The sequence below is a fragment of the Nyctereutes procyonoides genome, unplaced genomic scaffold (genome assembly GCF_905146905.1).
Source record: "Nyctereutes procyonoides isolate TBG_1078 unplaced genomic scaffold, NYPRO_anot_genome, whole genome shotgun sequence".
NCBI lineage: Eukaryota > Metazoa > Chordata > Mammalia > Carnivora > Canidae > Nyctereutes > Nyctereutes procyonoides.
In genome coordinates, this window is record NW_026575160.1 from 17928727 (window position 1) to 17950356 (window position 21630).

At 43.1% G+C, this 21630-nt stretch overlaps 1 protein-coding gene across 5 annotated transcripts in view; it reads left to right on the forward strand.

Annotated features, from left to right (window-relative positions):
- The window catches only part of ITPRID1 (ITPR interacting domain containing 1), a 102926-nt gene extending 81641 nt beyond the window's left edge, over positions 1-21285 (forward strand). For 2 of the 5 annotated variants that reach the window (XM_055314845.1, XM_055314848.1), the window contains 5 exons: positions 6042-6124; positions 6519-7805; positions 15551-15678; positions 16448-16559; positions 17006-21285. In XM_055314845.1, the coding sequence (XP_055170820.1) occupies positions 6042-6124; positions 6519-7805; positions 15551-15678; positions 16448-16559; positions 17006-17311 (1916 nt within the window). In that variant the 3' untranslated portion in view covers positions 17312-21285. The remainder of the gene's footprint in view (positions 1-6041; positions 6125-6518; positions 7806-15550; positions 15679-16447; positions 16560-17005) is intronic. The other 3 variants (XM_055314847.1, XM_055314849.1, XM_055314846.1) reach the window with 3 other exon arrangements.
- The last annotated feature ends 345 nt before the right edge of the window (positions 21286-21630 follow it).

A 21630-nucleotide genomic window follows, 5' to 3' on the forward strand; every position in this document is an offset into this window, starting at 1 on the left:
TCTGTGGTTGGTATAATGCTGCCACCTGCTGATTATCCAGAAAAAGTGCCTGAGGCATCTGTCTCCTCCCAGGCGGAAATGTTTCAAACTTTTTAGGTAGTGAAGCAGTACTGCCCAGGCAGGGTCCGCCTGATGGGAAAGGTTAAAATCTAACTCCATGAAGACAGGCCTGTGCTGAAAAGGGGGATTTTTAGCAAACAGCATTAATAATGGTACATATGATTTATAACAATGATATTCATAGTACTTGAGTTTTCTTTGATAACATTAAGAGAATGTTCTGCAACAAAATTTATATACATAATTATATCATCTTTTACAGGTGCATAAAGTCTTCATATATCCAGTACTTATTATTATATATTAGTCTCATTGCAACCCCACAAGTAACCTATCATTGCCATATTTATTCTTTTCCCCATGAGGAAACACTCATCGAATGTGAGTTGCATGCCCAAGATCACACAGCTAGTAAATAAGAGAGTCAGAATCTGAATCCAGGAGATCTAGTTCTGGATTTTCTAAATGACTCAGTTAAGGGTCCTACATGGATCTCAGTAGCATACACTGTAGAGAAGCTGTCCACCCCTTGAGCTATGGGATTGGCAGATAGGGGAACCGGAATGTCTAAAGGGACATGACAAACCTATAAAGGGGCTGGTGGTGGTTTGGAGCAAGATCCTTCCAGTAGGGGAGGATGTGAATAATTAGATATTGTTAGGAAGAAAGGACTGGTAGGTAGAGGAAAGGTGGGAACTCAAAGCCCTAATCTAATGAAGTAAGGAAGAGCTGTAGCTTCTTGGGCATTATTAACAGCCTATGGAAAATCCCATTGATGAAGCTTCTAAGATTCTCCCAGTCTTGGCCTCGATAGTTTCGGGAACTGGGCTGGGTTGGCCTGGGGGTGCTGGCCCCCCTTTACTATTACCCTGCCAGATTCCATACTGTCTTCCCTTAATTCATGGCCTCTCTGTTACATATTTGGTGTGAGGACAAACAGTGCACATTTGCATTTGTCTGTTTGTTTAACCATCTATTGTAGTTGTCCTGGGCTAAGTGGTTTCTCATCCTTTATATGATTTAACTGCTACATCCTTAAGAGAATGTTTCGAATTTGCGAATCCAATTTCGAGATGTTTATCATCTAGTTGCTGAAAAGGTGGCTTATAGGCCGGAAAGATTTTTAGTTCTCTGAAGAAACTAAACCATCTGTAAATTGGCCCACACATTACTTGGTAACTCTCTAAATGATTCAAATGCATGTATCTGACTTCTAAAATTTAAGATAAACAAGCCTCTGGTACTGAGAGAATTATGCCCAATTCCACCATTGGATCCCACCATCAAAGAAAAGCTCTCAAAATCTGGTCATTTCCAAAATTCACTTAAATGAGTCTCGGAGGTTATTTTGTTATCTGTTTTTGTTCATTGTGCTTTACATTAGTGCGATTAGCTAAAGGTAACAGTTATAGTTTAAACATGTCCTTCTTAGAGAAAATCACTCTTTCTACCCTTTAGGGACCCTTGACTTTGGTGGTTCTCTATTTTCATTTGGACCAGGTTGATGTGGACCAACCAGCACATGTGGGAAAGAACTCTGACATAGAATTTTGTTCCAGTGCTTGAATATATCATTTCATCTTAGGGTTGCAAGAAGGAGAATAGCAACCATTTTAAATGAAGCTTAGACTCAAGAATAGTAATTGCTTAGGGATTGTCTAGACTATTCAAAGAATAATGATTTATGGAAGTCCTTCACAGTTTATGCTGCAAATCTTGCACCAAGACATACAGAAAGAAGCGGTTCCAGAGCTGTCTTGTCCAACCTTCAGCAAGGTTCAACACTGCTGTTGAATATCTCTGGACCCCCTAACATTTACATAGCATAGGGTTGGAGAATGAGGGGTAAAAGTCAGTCCCATATATTGCTCTCTCCTATCCCATGCTCTGTCCACTGCATAGCCATTGTGGGGGCTAACTAGAAAAGCTGCCATGGGTCCCAAAGCATGTAGACTGGAATGGGACGTTTGTATGGAGAACTCTTGAGGATGGGCTGCCCACCCTGTAGGGCTATTCAGTGGAAGGGCTCCAACCAAAGTGCTCAGAGCCCTTTGCATAGCACCAGAAAAATATTTTATATTCTGCATTAAGCATCTGAAAGGTTTCTGCCATAATCATTGTTGATTTCATACCCATAGTTGATAAAAGGAGAAAAATAGGTGGTATTTTTCTAACTCTAAAAGGAGCTGAAGAGTTTTAATATTGGTGGAGCTCATTATAACACAAGCAGCAAAATCTTAAATATCACACTCTATTGTGTAAATATTACACAAGTAAATTTCCTATAATAAATATACAATGCAAATACACTATTTCCCTTGACAGCTCGTAAACAAATATTCTACTATTATCAAGGCTAAAGTCTCTATAAAGATTGCACATCATATTTAAAGGGAAGCCTCACAGGGAATTCCTTCCATATAAACTACTCAATTTTATAACAAATGTTTTTGTTTTCTTGTTTTTACTCTTCTAAGTCTTTCCTATAAACCTCACATTACATTGTTATTATTTTGTGTTTAAATTGTTGTTATTTTGAAAGATTTATAGAACTTTAAAAAATCTTTAAAACTTACCCACACATAGAGTGTGTGGGTGGTTCAGTGAGTTAAGCATTGGGATCTTGATTTGGGCTCAGGTCATAATCTTGGGGTCGGGGGATCAAGCCCCAAGTCAGTCTCCACACTCAGCAGGGAATCCGCTGGAGATTATCTCTCCCTCTATCTCTGCCCCTCCCACTGCTCTCTCTCAAATAAAGAAATAAATAAATCTTTAAAAAAAAAAAAACCCACACTTTCTTTTCTTTCGGTACTTTAAAGATGTCACTCCACCATCTTATCCCTTGGATCATTTCCAATGAGAACCCACTGCTTTCCTTTTCTTTGTTTCCCTTGTATGTAAGGTGTGTTTTTGTCTCTGGCTGATTTTAAGATGTTTCTTTTTATCATTGGTGTTGGGCAATTTCATTCTGAGGTGGCTTGGTATAGTTTCCTTCATATTTCTTGTGCTTGGAGTTTGTCAAAAATCTTGAAACAAACTTTTCTTTGAAGTATTTCTTGCAGGGCTCCCCTCCATCTTTTAAATATTCCAATGACCCATGTGTTCAGCTTCTTGGCTTGTCCCACAGTTCACTCATGCTCTTTTGATTTTTAAATTTTTTTCTTTAGTCTTTTTTATTTGGGATAGTTTCTACTGATGTGTCTTCAATTTCACTAATTTTTTTCTTCTTCAATTTCTAAAATGTTGTTAATCCCATCCAATATAAATTTTACCTGAGACATTGAGTTTTCATCTCTAGAATTTCAATTTGGGTAATTTTTTTAATATCTAGCAGTCTCCCCTCCACAGTTAATCTTTATTCTAGCTTCTTAAACATGGACTGTAATCATAGTATTTTAATGTCCTTGCTTGCTAATTCTAATATCTCTGTCAGTCCTAAGTCAGTTTCAGTTGATTGGTTGCCCCCTACCCCTATGAGTCATATTTTTCTGCTTCTTTACATGCCTGGCATTTTTTGTTAGAGGCCAGATAGTGTAGATTTTATCTTAGGTCTGGGACAGAGTTGAGTTACTTAGAAACAGTCTGATCCTTCCAGGTCTCACTTTTAAGATTTGCAACATGGGAAAAATGCTCTTTCCAGGGCTAATTATTCCTCACTCCTGCAGCAAGAGCCTCCTGAGCACTCAGCTCCACCAGGGCTCTGTGAATCGTGAAGTTTTGGAAACTGGCTGATGGAAGCTTGCACTATTCCAGGCCTGGGGAGTGCTAGGCACTGTGTCTCCTAAGCCTTTCCAGTGACTCTGTCCCCAGTCTTTGGTGTTTGCTCACACACAGGAGCGGATCAGCCTTCAGCTAACTACTCAAGAGGGTTTCTATGAGTTCTTTCTTTGTGAAGATCTCTCGTCTCTCCCATTCTTCCCTGCAAACTCTAGCTGGCTCTGTCATTCTGGACTCTTGGTTTTGTCTCTTCGACCCAGGGAGACTGCCAGGCTCTGCCTGGGTCCACCTTCCCTCTCTACACTGCAGCCTATAAACTATTTCAAAGCAGGATGCTGGGTGATTGTAGGGCTCACATTATTTGTTCCTGCCTCTCAGGGACAGCCATTTTAAATTACCTGACACCCATATTCTGGAAACCATTTTTCACATACTGTGTTCAGCTTTTTAGTTGTTTCAGGTGGGAGGAAAATCTAGTTCCTATTACATCCGCTTGCCAGAAGCCGAAATCTTCTTTAAGTCTATGACCTGTAAATATATTCTACATTTTACTCTGAACTATACAAAAGAGGTAAAAGCAAGGTCAAAGATATGGTTTTCTCAAATTTCCTCTGTTTCTCTAGAATTCAGCTATTAAAAACTTACATCCTCTGATTTTTAGACTTTAATTTTAATTGAGGCTGATTAATGAATATGGAATTTGTAGACTTTGATTCTACAAAGCTAAGCCCCCTTCTCTTTCTTTTGACTACGGGGTGAGGTAGTTGGAATTTGGGCGGGGTAGACCACCTCTGGACCCACAGCTCTACCAACTGTCATTGCTCAGACACATGGGCAGTTAAGACTGGTGGGAGAGAGTCCTACAAGTTGATGAGGTGCTGCTGCTCTTATTTGTGGGGCTGCTCTCAAAGTTTGGATCCAGAACACTTAAGCAGAGGGTGGACTGTTTGCTTTTTCGTTTGAACTCTTCTGCAGCAGCTGGTTCTTCAAGCAAAGGCAAATTCCCAATTTCTCACTTAGGTACCAAATAGCCAAGCATGAGATCAATTAGCAATCACTTTTTTCCTTTCAGGCCACTCCCCAGACCCATGCCCAGTCTTTCCTCCCAGGACATATAGGGCTCCTCTTTCTGCTCCTTGTAGGAGAAGAGCTACACTCCAACAACCCTCTTCCCAGGCAACCTCCTCTTCTAGCCCATAAAGCAGTTGCCATTAAGTAGGAGAAAAAAAAATCTTACAATTTAATCTTTATCAGGTCCGTCCTCTAGTAGCCACCCACATCTGCTATCCCTGCTAATATAACATATTTTATCTATGGTAAAATTTCAGATAGATTTAGAATTTCCAGATGCTCATATTTAGAGTCATTACCTGCCCTCACTTAACATTATTCTTTCTCTGCCCCTTCCGGCCTTTCCCAATGACAAGAAAAGCAGTCTAAAACATGAGCACGGACTTGTAGTCATATAGCATCCAGATGAAGCTAGTAAAGTTCTTATCCAATGTTTAGTTAAAAAAAAAAAAAAGGACATATATGTCTTAGTCAATTAGGGCTGCTATAACAGAATACTACAGACCGGGTGGTTGTAAACAACAGAAATTTATTTCTCACAGTTCTGGAGAGTGGAAGTAAGTTCAAGGTCAAGGTGCTGGCAGTTTCAGTAGCTCATGAGAATCTACTTCCTGGTCCACAGGTGGTCATCTTCTCACTGTGTCCTTGCATGGTGGAAGGGGCAAGGGAGCTTTCCTCTCTGGGGTCTTTTTTATTAGGTATGAATCCCACTAATGAGAGCTCTGCTTATTACCTGTCACTTCTTAAAGACCCCACCTCCTAATACAATTACCATGGGGGTTAGGATTTCAGCATATGATTTTTTTTGGGGGGGTGGAGGGACATGATATTCAGTTCATTACAAAATACATATGCACAGACATATACATTTTTTTTATTGTTTTGCCAGTGTGGCATTTAAGAGCAACTCATATCCTTCTGGATTTTCTTCCCCTTATTAAAGAGGCATCTGCAATCACTTGCTATTTAGTCTTAAGAGATGGTGGTCCTTTTTCCTTTATTTCAGGAAACCAGTGACACAATTTTACCTGGACCCTCTGACAATTGAGAAAATAAATCCTTGGAATTCCCTTGTTCAGCTCTGTTTCCAGGAAGTGGGCTTTTAATGAGGATCAAGCAACAGAGGAGGTTCAATCTCAGTCCCACTGACAGCCTATTTCCCTTCACTGATTCCAGGCCTCTTCTTTCCACAGGTGCCACAGTGAACCGAGAAAACAGCTGCCAGTCTGACAGCAGTGGGTTCCTGGATGAACCACTGGAGCCCCTGCCCCTGCAGGTAGAGGGCCACCGGAGGTTTGGAATAGGAATAAAAAGGAAGATAAGTAGAAAGCTAGCCAGCACATCAGGAAAGGGCAATCAGCCCTTGGAAGACACCTAGCATAGGCACTCAGGGGATGGGGGATGATGGATCACACTAAACAAGGTGCCCGAAAGCTTAGCATTCCTTTCCTTTTTATTTTCTTTTGATTTTACCAAACAAGGAAGCTGAGCCCCATAGACAGAAGGGCTTAGTTAAAATAGTAAACTAATGTAAAATTGAGTTTATAACACTTATCTCCTGACTCCTCAGTCAATGGTGATGATAAGGAAAAGACTCACACACACTTCTGAAACATAGTGCCTTCCCCATCCTCCTGACCCATTTGCTTTTATCCTGGTTTCTCACACAGTTGCCTTCCTTGCCAAGCAGCCAGAATCCTGCTGAGAATGGATGTAGAAAGCCAAGGGATCAGAGCCAGTGCTTGGTGTCACCCCAGTACTGCCAGCAAGAGTCAGATGAATCTGATTCCAAGAGTACGGTGAGCGCTTCCTTTTCAAAACAAGACTGGAGTATCTGGGAGGAAAAGGCCTCAATATCCATGGTAGAGAAAGAGTCTCAGTTTGAGGATATGGAGAAGCCACAAGAGCCATTGGCCCCAGATACAGCCCTGGACAAAACCAGCAGATGGGGAGAACACCCAAGGAAAGACAGCCATCTGAGGCAGTACCTACCCATGCCCCAAACTGAATATGAGGCCATCATGGGCACGGTTACCTCCAGATATGACTGTCCTCTGGGGTTTATGGTGACCCACATCACAGAAGTGAAGGATGGGTTTCTGAAGCTTGAGGGGACTGGAGAAGCATACATGCAAAGCCACCACCACAAGTCCCAAAGATCACCTGGAATTGATCCTGCTCACAAGTGCCATCATGATGACTCTGAGGACCCAAGAGGAGCAGAAAGCAACAAAACCTATACTGACACCAACAACATCTCACTGATAGGAGAAAGCCCACCACAGGACATCTCCAAGCCCGGTAATGTCATGTCCTACACAGTTGACAATATTCAAACATCTGAAAAGTCCATTCTCCACCTAGATACTCCTCAAGCAAAGCCAGTGTGTCCTGCTTTGGGTCAAGTACCACATAGAGCAGAATCTGAGATGGAAAAGCTTCCTCCAAATGCTGACTCAAACACTGTTGGTTCCAAGTCTGTGACAATCCAGATGTCCTCCAATCTGGCATCGGCTGCTCAGAATGCTGTGGCTTTGGGGGCTGATTCTAAAGGAATGACTTTAGAATGCACTATGGGTGACCCTGTTCCCACCACAGAACCAAGACCGGAGACAAGATCAAGAGAGTGCTGTGATGTTTCTGTTCAGGCCAATATATGTGAGCCTAGGCCCTGGCATTGCTGTTCAGCTCCACGTAACAAGGCCCAGCGCCTCACCAAATCTGTCTCTCTAGACACAGGTTTCACTCGCATTTGCCCAGCAGCCATTTGTCACACTGTACCTGCCCACTGCTGTGTCTGCTGTCATCACCATCCCCACTGCCACTCAGAGGGGCAGAGCCCCAGCCCTGTGCTCTCAGCCTGTAGGCACTGCCCATGCTCAGATGATCATCTGGAAGCCCAGTTCATGAAGACGTTGAACATCCTTCAGGACACTACAGTGAAGGAGCTGTGTTCTGTAAGTATCATCTCATCTCTGCAGAGACGGGAAGGCAGATGGAGAACACCAACTCAGGGATAATGTTTGGGCTTCCTGAATTTGAGCTCTTGGGGCATACCTTTCCATCTCAAATCATGAGTAATACTTGTAGAGTGCTTTAGAGCTTATGATATAGTCTCACAAATGTCTCATTATCTGATATGTCCAACCACCTTCTGAGGTAAGGAGGCAAATTTCATTATTAATCCCCATTTTACAGAGGGTTAGAGCATAATAAATTCATGTGTAAGGTTATAAACATTAATGCATCAGTACCTCATCTCCAACTGAACAATTCTCTGTCTTAAATTCACTTAGCTGAATTATCTTGCATGAGCCGTTAAATCTCTCTGATTCTAGTTCCTTTTTTGTAAAATAGAGAGTCTGTTCATGCCACTGACAAAGGATTACATTAGGATTAAGTGAGAGAAAGCCTCTAAAGCACTCAGCATGCTCAGACCCTCAGCACAGTGCCCAGGACACAGAAAGCCCTAGAAAATGTTAATTGTATGGCTCCCATTCTTCTTACTAGTTTTCATTACTATTATATTATCGTTCAGCTCTTGAATCTAGAGCTTCCTTAGAAGCTCTATATGAAATAGAGGGACTTCTGCTCCATCTTGGCTGAGTTTATTTAAAAGCGGACATTGAGTTTACTGAAAACTGAATGAGCCCCCCAACCTGTTTTGCCCCTGATAAATCAATAAGCATTTAGTGATGCCTTCAGTGTCCCCTCTTCAGTGATTCTCAAGGTGAGAAATGATCTAGGCTGTCAAGCTTACCCATTGTTAACAAAATTAAGAGTGTCACACATGAAATTTCCTGTATAGAAAATGAAAAACAGAAAGGTGGCACAGATAACATAGGGCTACAGCTGTTCAAAGGAGTGTGGAGGGCAATTGTAATTTGTTAAGTGCCTACTATTTGATGCCTGATGAGTTACCTTCCAATTCTTTTAATTCCACAGATATTTATTGAGTGCCTGTGCTAATCACTTTATTTACCTTATGTCAAGTAACCCTCATTTTCATCCATGCCATGAATCCTGGGTCCCTGATATAAATGCCAAGTCTTTCCCCTTTTGCAGATGATGAACCTAGAACTAAGAGAGTGTAAGTTTCCAACTTACCCCACTAATAAGTGGTTAATCCAGATTCAAATTCAGATTTAGCTGATATCAAATTCTTGGACCACACACTTTGGGCAACGATGTGTCTAACTTTAAAATATCTAAATCTGCAGAAGTGTAATAGCTACATGAGAAAGTGATTATGTGAAAGATAAGGCAAATTACTACATAGCCCTTCAACATCTAGAAATCTGCATAAATGTTATATAAACATAGAAAGAGGATCGATGAAAGATAATTTACTACATCATTTTTTCAAATTGCAAGGTTTCAGGCATTAGGAATATTTTTAAGTGGGTCATTTAATAAGGCTTGAACTAGTAAAAGAAGCCATTGAGATTATAACGATATCCAAAAGTTTCATAGGAGTGAAATACAAAGGCTGAGGTTCAAATGCCCAGGTCCGAATCCTGAAGCATAGTAGGAGTCATCACCACTATCATCACTGATATTTATTAAGGGATTTTAAATGCTATAAGGTGGTGGATTTGGGGGTGCCTGGGTGGTTCAGTCAGTTAAGTGCCCAACTCTTGAATTCTGCTCAAGTCATGATCTCAGGGTTGTGAAATCGAGCCCCACATGTAATCAGGATGGAGCCAGCTTAACATTCTCGCTCCTTCTCCCTCTGCTTCCCCCACCTGCCCCCCCAAAAATGGTGTAAACTGATGGGTTTCAATTGGGGATAACTTGCCCCCATCCCAGGTAACATTTTACAATGTTTGGAGACATTTTTGGTTGTCATAGCTGGAGTAGGTGTTGCTATTATTAGTGGGTAGAGGTCAGGGATGTTGCTAAACATCTTACAATACACAGGACATACCCCTACTCAACAAAGAATTATCTACCCCAAATAACAACATCAGGGCTGAAAAAAGCTCCGCTCTAAGGGAATAAACATTTTGTTGGCTCCATAGTTAATATAGGAAAATGTTAAGGATGAAAGATAGCTAGAGAAGTTGACATTTTAAGACGCTGTAGAGAGAAAAAATATTAAATCCTACAATCAGGTATTCTAGCTTTCATGAGGAAAACCAGGTTGTCAATCTAAAATATCCTGAATAAAGATTTTTTTCTAATTTACATTTTTAAGATAAGTTTTACAAGGATATGTAAATTAAACCATATTTAGTTTTATATTTTGTTAAGAATAATAAAGTATTAAAAAATCAAAATTATCCTAAAAACTCCAGAATAAAAGGCCTCTCTAGATGTGCCAAATGTCATTCTTTTGATGTTTTAAATGTTGCAGTTATTTATTCCATAATAAGATACTACCTAGTTTCTGTTCACATCATCACTCCTAAAAACAATATAAATCATTTACTGGTTGTGTTCTAAAAGGAAATAGGGGCACCTAGGTGGCTCACCCAGTTAAGTGTCTGACTCTTAATTTCTGCTCAGATCATGATCTTAGGGAAGTGAGACCAGGTTCTGCTTGGGCTCCACACTCTGAGCAGGGAGTTTGCTTAAAGAACCTCTCTCCCCCTCTCTATATCCCCTTGTGTTCTCAATCTAAAAAAAGAAAGAGAGAAAAATAACAAACATGTATCCACAGACTAAGAAGCTAGACGTCCATCGTTAAATTCTCTTTGGGAAGTGCTATCACTTCATTTATTAATATTATAATCAAGTATCTATGGCAATAGCTCTATATTTGATACTCAATTAGCCTATCGTTTGCTCAGTTGTATGGCCACAAATGAAAAAAGAAAAAAGAGTAATTCAGCCTCCCATGGGCAGAAAAGACACTCTACCTCATAAGGGTACTAGCATGGTTGAGGGGACTGTGACAAACCACTGCAGACAAAAGAGACACCAGGGTCTAGAGAGGCTCAGGTATTCAAAGGGTGGGCCTGACTACAGGTGCCAGGAAGCTGTCTAGTCCATCAGGCAAACCATAGCATCCACAGAGCATAGCTGACCAGTTAGTACAGCCCAGTAAGACCATTAATATGAAAAGTTTTAATAAGGCATAAAGGGGGATGCCTGGGTGGCTCAGCAGTTGAGCTTCTGCCTTCAGCTCAGGTCATGATCCTGGTCCAGGGAATCAAGTCCCACATCAGGCTCCCTGCAAAGAGCCTGCTTCTCCCTCTGTCTATTTCTCCTACCTGGTGTCAAGAGATGACCTTGGGCCCAAGTAGCCCCAGCTATGTGGAGAGATCTGGCAACTGGAAATAGACCTTCTTCTTGATTTGACATCATAAAACATTAGCCCTTCTGCAGAACATGCAGGGGTTTTGTGTCTCATTATGCACAATGGCCATCTTTAGACTTGTGGGCAGCTTTCAACTGAGTAGGAGGGTTTTTTTTTGTTTTTAAAGATTTTATTTATTTATTCATTAGAGGCAGAGAGAGAGAGAGAGAGAGAGAGAGAGAGAGGCAGAGACACAGGCAGAGGGAGAAGCAGGCTCCATGCAGGGAGCCTGACTTGGGACTCGATCCCAGGACCCCAGGATCATGCCCCGGGCCAAAGGCAGGCATTAAACCGCTGCACCACCCAGGGATCCCTGAATAGGAGTTTAAATGAGAATGCATGCCACCATCTCATGTCTTCTAAAAGCTTGTCTCATAGTGCCTCAGCTTGCTCTCCTCCTAGAATTCACAATTATACCAAAAAATGTTATTTTACATCAAATTAATCTGACATTATACACCCTGAAATATAAGGTTTTATTAGATAACAATGCATTTCTCCTTACTTAGATTCAAGGAACCACAAACATACACTCAAAGAAAATCTTTTACACATGCATTATTATACTTGTGCGCAGGTGTGCACATAGGCATGCAGACACTTGCAGAAAAGCAAGTGAAAATGAGGGGTTGCATTCACCCACAAGAGGAGGCTGCTTAAGCCAAAGAACAAACTCAAGAACAGAGAAAAGGTATCTATGGTGAGTGAGTGTGTAAGGGTTTGTAAGGCTTGAAAAATGTTCTGGAGAAAAATGTCTCTAAATCAGATGCTAGGTGCTAGCTAGGGTTACAAAAATTATTCATTAAAAAAAATTATCTGGAAAATAAATCTTGGACCCAGTGAAGATTATAGGCAGGGACAGATACTCTAAGCTGTCAATGGAAGTTCCAAATGAGTGTTGAAAGTAAGAGCAATTTTAGATAAAAGACTCAGGAAACATCCCCACCTCCTCCCCTTACAGGGCAGTAGGTAACAATTCAGAGACTAACTTGACTAATTGGTAGATGCCATTCCTTTCTTTTTTTTTTTTTTAATTTATGATAGTCACACACACAGAGAGAGAGGCAGAGACACAGGCAGAGGGAGAAGCAGGCTCCATGCACCGGGAGCCCGACGTGGGATTCGATCCCGGGTCTCCAGGATCACGCCCTGGGCCAAAGGCAGGCGCCAAACCGCTGCACCACCCAGGGATCCCGGTAGATGCCATTTCTGTGGTCTTGTGGGTCACCCTGGTTTGTTGACTTGATTAAGTCTTATGTATATGTGAGTTCTTCATAATAATTTATCAATTAAAAAAAAAAAAAACCCTTTCCAGAAAAGAAAATGAGATCATCTGAAATAAGACTTTCAGATATCAGAAAATTCTTCTATAATGCTCATGGTTTAGATTTAACTAAAAAAAAAAGCACACACAGCTTAAAAAGTTAAGATGAGCCCATTCAAAAGTGAAGTTTCAATGCTTCCTGGTGGTGTTGCTCTTACAATTGAAGTTAAAGTTTGTTTTAATGGGTTTGGGTCAGTCGAGTAGACCTTTAATTCATTGCCTTTGGGTTATAACCCGGCACTTACATTGGGAAAAAAAAAAAAAGAGTTTAAAACAGCTTCTTTTCTTTTTCTCCTTGCCTAAGGTTGCCTTTTTTTTTTTCCCTGAAATGTAGTTTTAGTACTTCCAAATGGCCAGAAGATGGCACTGTTTCAGAATCTTCCGCCTCACTCCCTTCTCAGGGAAGAAAAGGCCATCAGTCCCAAATCCCAGCCTGCGCGCCTTCCAATCACAAAGGGTTACCCCAAAATAACTAGAGGAAGCATAAAATTTAATGTTTCTAAGGCTCAGCCTCCTTGAGGCTTTCCATGTCCCTGGCCTCACCATCCCTAGAACTTGGTCAGCCTGTAGGAATCTACTAGGACCCTTCAACCAGGTCATGCCTAAGGGACAAATAACTCGTCCCGGTCTCCAGATACGTGGATCAATTAAAATTTTTTTAAAGATTTTATTTATTTATTCATGAGACACACAGGGAGAGGCAGAGACACAGACAGAGGAAGAAGTAGACTCCATGCAGGGAGCCTGACACGGGACTCCATCCCAGGTCTCCAGGATCATGCCCTGAGCCAAAGCAGATGCTCAACCACTGAGCCACCCAGGCATCCCGCTCAGTTAGATCTTGAGAATAAAAGAATGAATCAGACTTGAAAGCTGACCTTTTTTGACCGTGGACGAGTCAGTTTGCCATTCTGTGTCAGAACATTTCTCTTCAAAAGAGCCCTTCATGGTCTCTGAGATCCTTCCCAATTTCAAGAGTCATAGTTGCAGTCACCTTTCAAGCACACTTGCTGACATCAGTAACACTTCAAATACTCCTCTAACCGGTGCAAATGCACTTACACCGAAGCAAATTAATTAGAGAGTTTTGCCGTGTAACAAACGTTACTCACATATAAAAATTAGGGGACAGAATCAAAACCAAACTCTCAAAGCAAAATGACGAGGAGCTTTCAGTATAAAAACATCACTTATAGGAAACTATTTCTGTTATGACAATTCCAGTAAAAATAGCCATGAGACTGCCAGGATCTTGGTCATTGAGTTTTGGGGCGGGGGGGGGGGGGAGAGTAAGAAATCTGAGACTTCCTAAAAAACAGGGCTAAGAGGAATTAACACAACTGTTAAGACTGATCCCCATGGAAGGAAGAAAAAGAGAAGGTTGAAAGAGGGCATCCAGGAAAATCAGTTTCCTTTAAAGAGCTTTCCAGAAGCCCCAGTCCATGCTCTCTGCTTTCAACTCATCGCCATCCTACTGCAAGGGATGCTGGAAAACGTCATTTGTTAGACACACTGTTGCCCTAAGATACTAGAATTCTGTTCATGTGAGTAAAGGGGGAGAAGACAAGGAGCAGGCAACTAGCAGACTCTGGAACAATACTCTGGGAGACAGGGAGGGGGGCCAAACCCATGGACTGTAGTGAGAGCATTAGGGTCTAACAAGCATTAGTGTCACTTAAAGTCAGATGGGTAAAAATAAATAAATAAATAAAATCAGATAGGTAGAGATGCTGGGGTTCTGGATCATACATTCTTCAAAGCATAATCCAACCTGGGCTGGAAAACAACGAAGGTAGCTAGTAAGAACTCAGGGAACCATTAGGCTCCCAACAAATGGACTGGACTTAGGGGCTGCAGGAAGATATGCGAATCAGGAAACCAAAGCAGAAGCACAGTCACGCAGAGAAAGTAACATTTAAAGAATGATTTTCATCAGGAGCAACAAGGAGCAGGATTGGGAGAGTAGACAAGAGGTCAATTCTAGATTCCGGTTGATGAAGAGCGTGGGACGCCTCATTGACGCCTGCCTTGCTCTGGATGAGCTTGTTAGCTGCATGGAGCTGATCCTGCAGATTTCACCGTCGGGGATTGTGGCTAAGCAGGGCTGAGGCTGATTTAAAAAAATCATATATATATATATATATATATATATATATATATATATATATATATTCAGAGTGAGGCAGTATTCAACGCCCAAGTTGAACAAGATTTAATAGGACTCAAATTTCCTGAGCATAAGTCCTCACCTTGGCCCTGTATCTGCATCCTGGTAACTGCTACCTCACCTAGTCCTTCAGACCCTGGTAACCCCAACCTCACCTAGTCCTTCAGACTGGTAACCCCTACCTCAGTCCTTCAGACCCCGGTAACCCCTACCTCCCCTAGTCCTTCATACCCTGGTAACCCCTACCTCAGTCCTTCATACCCTGGTAACCCCTACCTCACCTAGTCCTTCAGACCCTGGTAACCCCTACCTCAGTCCTTCAGACTCCGGTAACCCCTACCTCCCCTAGTCCTTCATACCCTGGTAACCCCTACCTCCCCTAGTCCTTCATACCCTGGTAACCCCTACCTCCCCTAGTCCTTCATACCCTGGTAACCCCTACCTCAGTCCTTCAGACCCTGGTAACCCCTACCTCACCTAGTCCTTCAGACCCTGGTAACCCCTACCTCACCTAGTCCTTCATACCCTGGTAACCCTTACCTCAGTCCTTCATACCCTGGTAACCCCTACCTCAGTCCTTCAGACCCCAGTAACCCCTACCTCACCTAGTCCTTCAGACCCTGGTAACCCCTACCTCACCTAGTCCTTCAGACAGCCTGCCTGTCTCCGGGACATAATGTCTCCAAGAACCAATCGACAACCAGTGCTGCCCTTCTGTCCCAGCCAAGTGTTGCCTCCACTTGCCTGGAGAAGCCAAAGGCTGGGCTTTCCCTCTGTTCTTCCCCACACGGTAGCGACAGGGCTTCCTTGCCGACAAGGGAGCCCCAGTGGGAAGGCCGCCGGAGCGTAGGGGAGCTCTCACAGTGAATCAGAAAAGACTTCCTTCTCAGCTCTTTCTAATTGTTCCCAGTGCACAGTCCACGAGATGGAAGCGATGAAGGCGGTGTGCCAGAGTTTCCGGGAGCATTTAGAGGAAATTGAACAGCATCTTACAGGACAGCAGGCACTCCTTTGCAGGGACATGTCAGAGGAGGAAAGGTAATTATCGAAGAGAGTCATAAAAGCAAGCAGCAGCCCACACACCTGGAGCAAGGAAGGGGAATCAGGGCAGGACAGATGAGCACCAGGGAGCAAGACTAATGAGAAATGAGTCCTTCTCCTTTGCTTTCCTGTTCTTGTCCTTGCTTTCTCAGTGGGAGTCTGTGAGAGCTATTTGCTAGATAGCAACACTTATTCTGGAAGGCCAAGGCTATTTGAGGTCAGAAGATGGGCAGTCAGCTGGGAAGAAGGGGCTAGCCAGCGGGATGTCTTCCACTGATGTGAGTGGGGGCTATGCAAATGTAAGCGTTGGGGGTTATGAGGGTTTTGAAAATCTGCATTATGTTCACGTAGATTAAAAAGCATATGTCCCAAAAGTCCATTCCTCGCTGCCTGGGCCCCGAGGGATGGAAATACGGTTAACTGTAAAGGGGCACAGGAGTTTTTACTGGGCGGATGGAAGTGGTCCCCAACTGACTGGTGGTGACTGATACAACTTGGCACATTTACAAAAAATCATCACATTGTGCTGTTAAAATAGGTAAACTCGGTGGGATGCAAATTATTCTGCAATCGAGTTGTTTAGAAAAGGAAAGAAAGAGAACCTGCCCTGATGATATATGCTATGTCTGCGACTGATGCAAATGAAGAAGGTGACATTACCTTTTAAGAAATGTCAGAGGAGTGACCTACATCTTGAGCCGGATGATGGAGGGCGGGCTCTTGGAGGCCACGTGAAATCTGATCGCTTCCTGTTCTTTACCTGCAGGGAAGAGGCGGCACAACTGCAGACCCTCCGCCGGGCCCTGCGGCAGCAGGTGGAGGAGCTTGAGTTTCAGTTGGGAGACCGGGCTCAGCAAATCAAAGACGAGATACTATTGGTATAAGACAGTGGGGGGGGGGGGGGAGCTGACTGCATCCTGCCACCGTAGGAGGGAGGCGTTAAATCAGAATTCAGTGCCATCAGTTTCAGATTCTGGGATTACACCTCTATTTTAAGTATAAAGAAAGCGAAGCCTTTGCTCAAGGCCACGTGGCTAGCGGATGACAATTCAGGATTCGAACTCGGGTCATCTAATTCCTGTGCCAATCTGACCTCCTCCCCTGTACATGAGAGATAGGTTATTATTAGCCATTTTCTCAATGAGAAGAAGAAACACAATTTGGGGGCAGGTATGGCTTAGTCACTGCCAAAATCAGCTGCTGGCTCACAGAACCTACTGGAGAGAATCCCCCACCCATGAGTACCTTTCCCACTAGTCTGGTTTAGCTATTTGATATGAATACGGTTTGTTGCCCACTGTTTCTATTCTTATTTTCCTTTTAGCAGGTTGAGCTTCTCGCCGAGGAGCAACCTGAACACTATACAAACCTGCATGACTGTAACTGGACAGAAGAAAAGAATGGCCACACTTCGTGTGCTAAAATCCACCAGGCCATGGGCCTCCGGGTTGCCTGGCCTCCCCGCGATGGCCGGCAGGCTGCCAGCTCCAGTGTGACCCATCTGGCTGCCTTTTCTCCACCCACCTTCGAGAGCAGCCCCAGGATGTCTCCTTCAGCTCAAGCAGAGTCAGGTCCAGCCCCTCTGTCAAACTGTCCTACTGGAGAAAAGGGTACAAACATCTTCCTCTAGATCAGAGTGGGTTTGATGACCTTCCAACACAATGAGCACATTCTAGCCAGACAGGGAAATCTAAGTTGCCCCCGAGAAGTGTCTATCAACCCTTCTTCAGCTTTTTAAAAAAATATATTCTATGCTGCGTTTCAACCCAAGAGAAACTCAATATTTCAATATTTATTCAATACAGACTAAGTGAGCACCTACTATGTGCCTGGCACCAGGGAATACACGGTGACCAAGATATATGGTATCTCTAGGTATAAGTGAAATTTGCCCTGTGGAAATTTAGAGTCTGCTGGGGGAGATGAATGTGGACACGTAAAGACATGTGGATTTGAAACTATGAAAATGCTCTGAAGGAAATAACAGGGTTTTATGAAAGAGAACACAGCAGGGAATCTGATCGAGATCAAGATGTCAGGAGGGCCTGGTTTGAGGAAGTGACAACAGAAGAGAGAAAGAAAATCCAGGCCTCAGAAGGACCAGACTTTCTAACGGCCTGAGGCAGTCAGCCCCTGGAAGCATCGATGAAGCTCCTACCTTGTGCCAGGAAATCCTCTCATGCTGGAGACAGCTGTGAAGAAGACAGACGTCCTATTCATAAAGAGTTGGATGGAGAGGGAAGAAAATGGGAACAGCAGACAAGATAATTTCAATATTGACAAATGCCATGGAGAAGACAGTGTGGGAATATTGTAGAGACTGGCGTGGAGAAAAAGCATCCGGCATTCCTTAGGGTGACAGCCAAGGCCTTGCTGAAAGGAGGCTATCTGGCTACGACCTGAATGGTGAGGAAGAGGAAGCCATGTGAAATCTGAAGAAGGAACCTTTAAAGCAGAAGAAATGGGAAGTTTAAAAGCCCTGAGACAGAACCAGCCAGAGGTGCTGAGCACATGAGTGTTGGGAACGTGGAAGAAAGAGGAAGTCCAGGGGCCAGCTGTATGCTGGAGTCTGAGAGCCACGATCCTTCTTCCACATGGAAGCATTACAGGTTCTAAGCAGGACTGTCACATAGTCTGGTTTACATTCAACATCACACCGACGGCCTGTGGGGAACACACCGCTGGGGACTTGCAGCTAGGCAGCCCTCCCAGTGACGAGGCTGTTGGTGTAGTCCCTGCTGTGAGAAGCAGAGTGTCAAGTTGCTTCCATGCAGCTAGGGAGGCTTGGGAGCCCCCCACCCCACTGAACCGTGGGATGCACTGGCGGTCTTGAAGTACTGGAGGAATTCTAAGGAAAGGAGAATGCGTGAAGAATGGAAGAGTCAAGAAATGTCATGGAAAAAAATAATCCTTTGAGGGAAGTAATGATGTGTAGGAGATGTGCAGGTGGCGGTCACTTCCAAGCAAAGAAACTAAGAAGCTATTTCTTTTGAAACTACCCACTACTAGAATGGACCTCCTAGCCCATTTCGTGCTTCATCCCCCTTGCTTCTTGGAAACCCTTTGGCTTCGGTGGAACCCTCCTGCCATCTGGACCATCCCACATTTGACTGCACTTTCTCAGAGTATGAACATCCCCCTGCCATCCTTAATTCTCTTCTTTTTCACTCTCCACACCTACTTTCCCAATATACGCAGTTCACAGGTACCTATACCTCCAGTTCTTGCCCTCTCCAGAATTCCTGTCCAGCATTTTCTACTCTCAATAACACATTTTCACCCTGAAGACTTGCCCGTATGTCTCGCTCAGCATCTAACACTGATCCTGTCATTTCCCTGAGTCAGTTCATCTTCCTGATACTTCCTGGTCCATGGCATTGCCGTACTTCACGTGCAGACTCAGAGCCACAAGTTCACATTGTGTCTTCGTCCTCCGTTACCTTCTTCCCTCAGAATCAACAATCACATCACTGCCGAGTGTACTGCCACAATGTCATTCCCAGAAGCCCCTTCGAAACCTATTACTTGGTGAAGACCCAACTGAGGGGCCTCCTAACTGCCTCTAGCTTCCTTCTCTCTGAGCTATGCTGGCCTCTGCCAAAGTGGTCTCCCTGAAGCATCACTTGGGTCATATTACCCTGGCCTAGGGTGAGTAGCCAGGGAACACTTTTAGGCTATCCTAGAGAATTAGAGACAAGTCACAGGATCACTTTCCAGAGCAGTCTTGCACCAAACAACCTCTGTGCCCTGCAATTGTTATGTCCCTCTCTTACTCTCCTGCTGCCTCGTTTCTCTTGAACACATCCCTATTTTGGTTCCTGCATCATGGTTCAGCTTCCAGCCCCAACTTGACTCCTGGTATATTGCATTTGTACTCCTCCCCAAGATTGCTTCCCTTTCTAAACGTTTTAAACTTTTTACTCTTTCCCTGGGTCAGACTCTAGGCTCCCTGGTTTATCTCCATTTCTCCAATATAGACTTTGAAAAGGTTGCTGTGTTTCTGCCTTGACAATCAGGCAGATGCGTTCAGAGATGATGGAGGTAGAAAAGGAGACCTATTGCCCTCAGATGAAGGGCGGCATGTGGAACCCCCAAGGATCACTAAACATCTCATGGCATTTCCTTGTTTATTCTCTGAACTCTCCAACAAAGAGCACAAAAGGGGAATCAAGATATAGAGAGCTGCTTGTCCCACCCAGAACATTTGCTATCTTTAGTCCTCAATGACCTGATTACCAACACTAGTTCCAAACACCATCTCCTATAGCTCATGCCCTTCCTCCCATAGACATGAGACCTCTAGAAGCCCAGCCCACCTGATGACCCATGGGTTATGTACTAGTGTCCCCCATGGTTCTCTATCCTGAATACCCTCTAGGCTCACAGGGGAGCTTTAAAAATTACTGACATTAAAGCGTCACCCAAGATCCATTAAACAAGAATACCCAGGGATGGGATCCAGGTATCCGTAGGCTTTAAAAGCTCCCCAGATGATTCTGACATGCAGTTAAAATTGAGGATTGTTGGGATTCCTGGGTGGCTCAGCAGTTTAGCACCTGCCTTTGGCCCAGGGGGTGATCCTGGGGTCCCAGGATCGAGTCCCATATCAGACTCCTTGCATCGAGCTTGCTTCTCCCTCTGCCTGTGTCTCTGCTTCTCTCCCTCTCTCTGTGTCTCTCATGAATAAATAAATTAAAATCTTTTTTTTAAAAAAATTGAGGATTGTTGTTCTAGATGAAAAGGCTATCCTACAATTCCATTTTACAATTCCATTTTTCCTATTGTTTTTCTAGGGACTCTCTATTCTTTTCTCATTTTTCTTTCTATACTACCCCTCTCAGCTAAAAAAGTTTTTCACAATTTGTTGGCAATCACTGAATAACAAAGGAGAAAGGAAAAATGATGTGTGGACTTTATTTCTATTTTTACAACATTGACTTCTACCTTGATCATCAATTCCTACATTTCATCTTTATTTATAGAGAAGTAGTAAACAGTGACTGTATTTTGTCTTCCTTCCTTTCCCAAAAGTCCTCTTCCAAATTTGACAAACGAGATTAAATATACATCTTTGATTAGGTAGATCAGGGTAAGAATTATTTGTTTCTTTAATTTAACACCTTCCTTCTCTTGCAGGAAATGTCTGTATGAAATAGCCAATTACAAAAATTATGGAAATGTAGGTAGTCTTCTAAATGTATATGGTTGTTCCACCACTAGGACACAGCACAAACATTCTAGAAAGGTGAGCAATTAGACAAATTGCCTACAGTGTAAACATTAAATGTAAACGTAAAACTGAGTGTTTTGAATATTATTTATGGCACACGAGGTATGAAGCAAGTCTCTCAAGGATAGAATCTACAACAAGCACGCAGGTGACTCAACTACTCTGATCTTATGATGTCCCCTAACTTTCATCCTTCTACCTTTTCCATAAATAATCTTCAAAAATGCGTGTGTATATAGTATGTATAACAGCTACCATGTTTCACTCCAATATCAATGTACTCAACTTAAGGCATCATAAAACATTATGGTTATGGAAAGAATGTCAAAGTGTTTTCTGGAATTACCCACAAAGTAAATGCCTTCCCTCTCAAAACTTACTGGCCTATTCTTTTATATCAGTGTGTGATACACAATGTCCTGTATCAAGCACTTACATTATAATCCCTTATTTTCAAAAAAGGGTTCACAGCAAAACTGCTCACTGGGCTTAGGGAAAAATTTTTTTTAAAGATTTATTTATTTATTTGAGAGAAAGAGAGAGTGCGTGAGAAGGGGGAGGAACAGAGGGAGAAGAAGGGAAAAGCATGAAGCCCATTCAGAGTTTGACCCCACAACCCCCAGATGAAGATGCAGCCTGAGCCTAAACCAAGAGCCCAGTGCTCAACCTCTCAACTGACCCAGACACCCAGGCGCCCCTTAATTTAGAAAAGTTTTTTC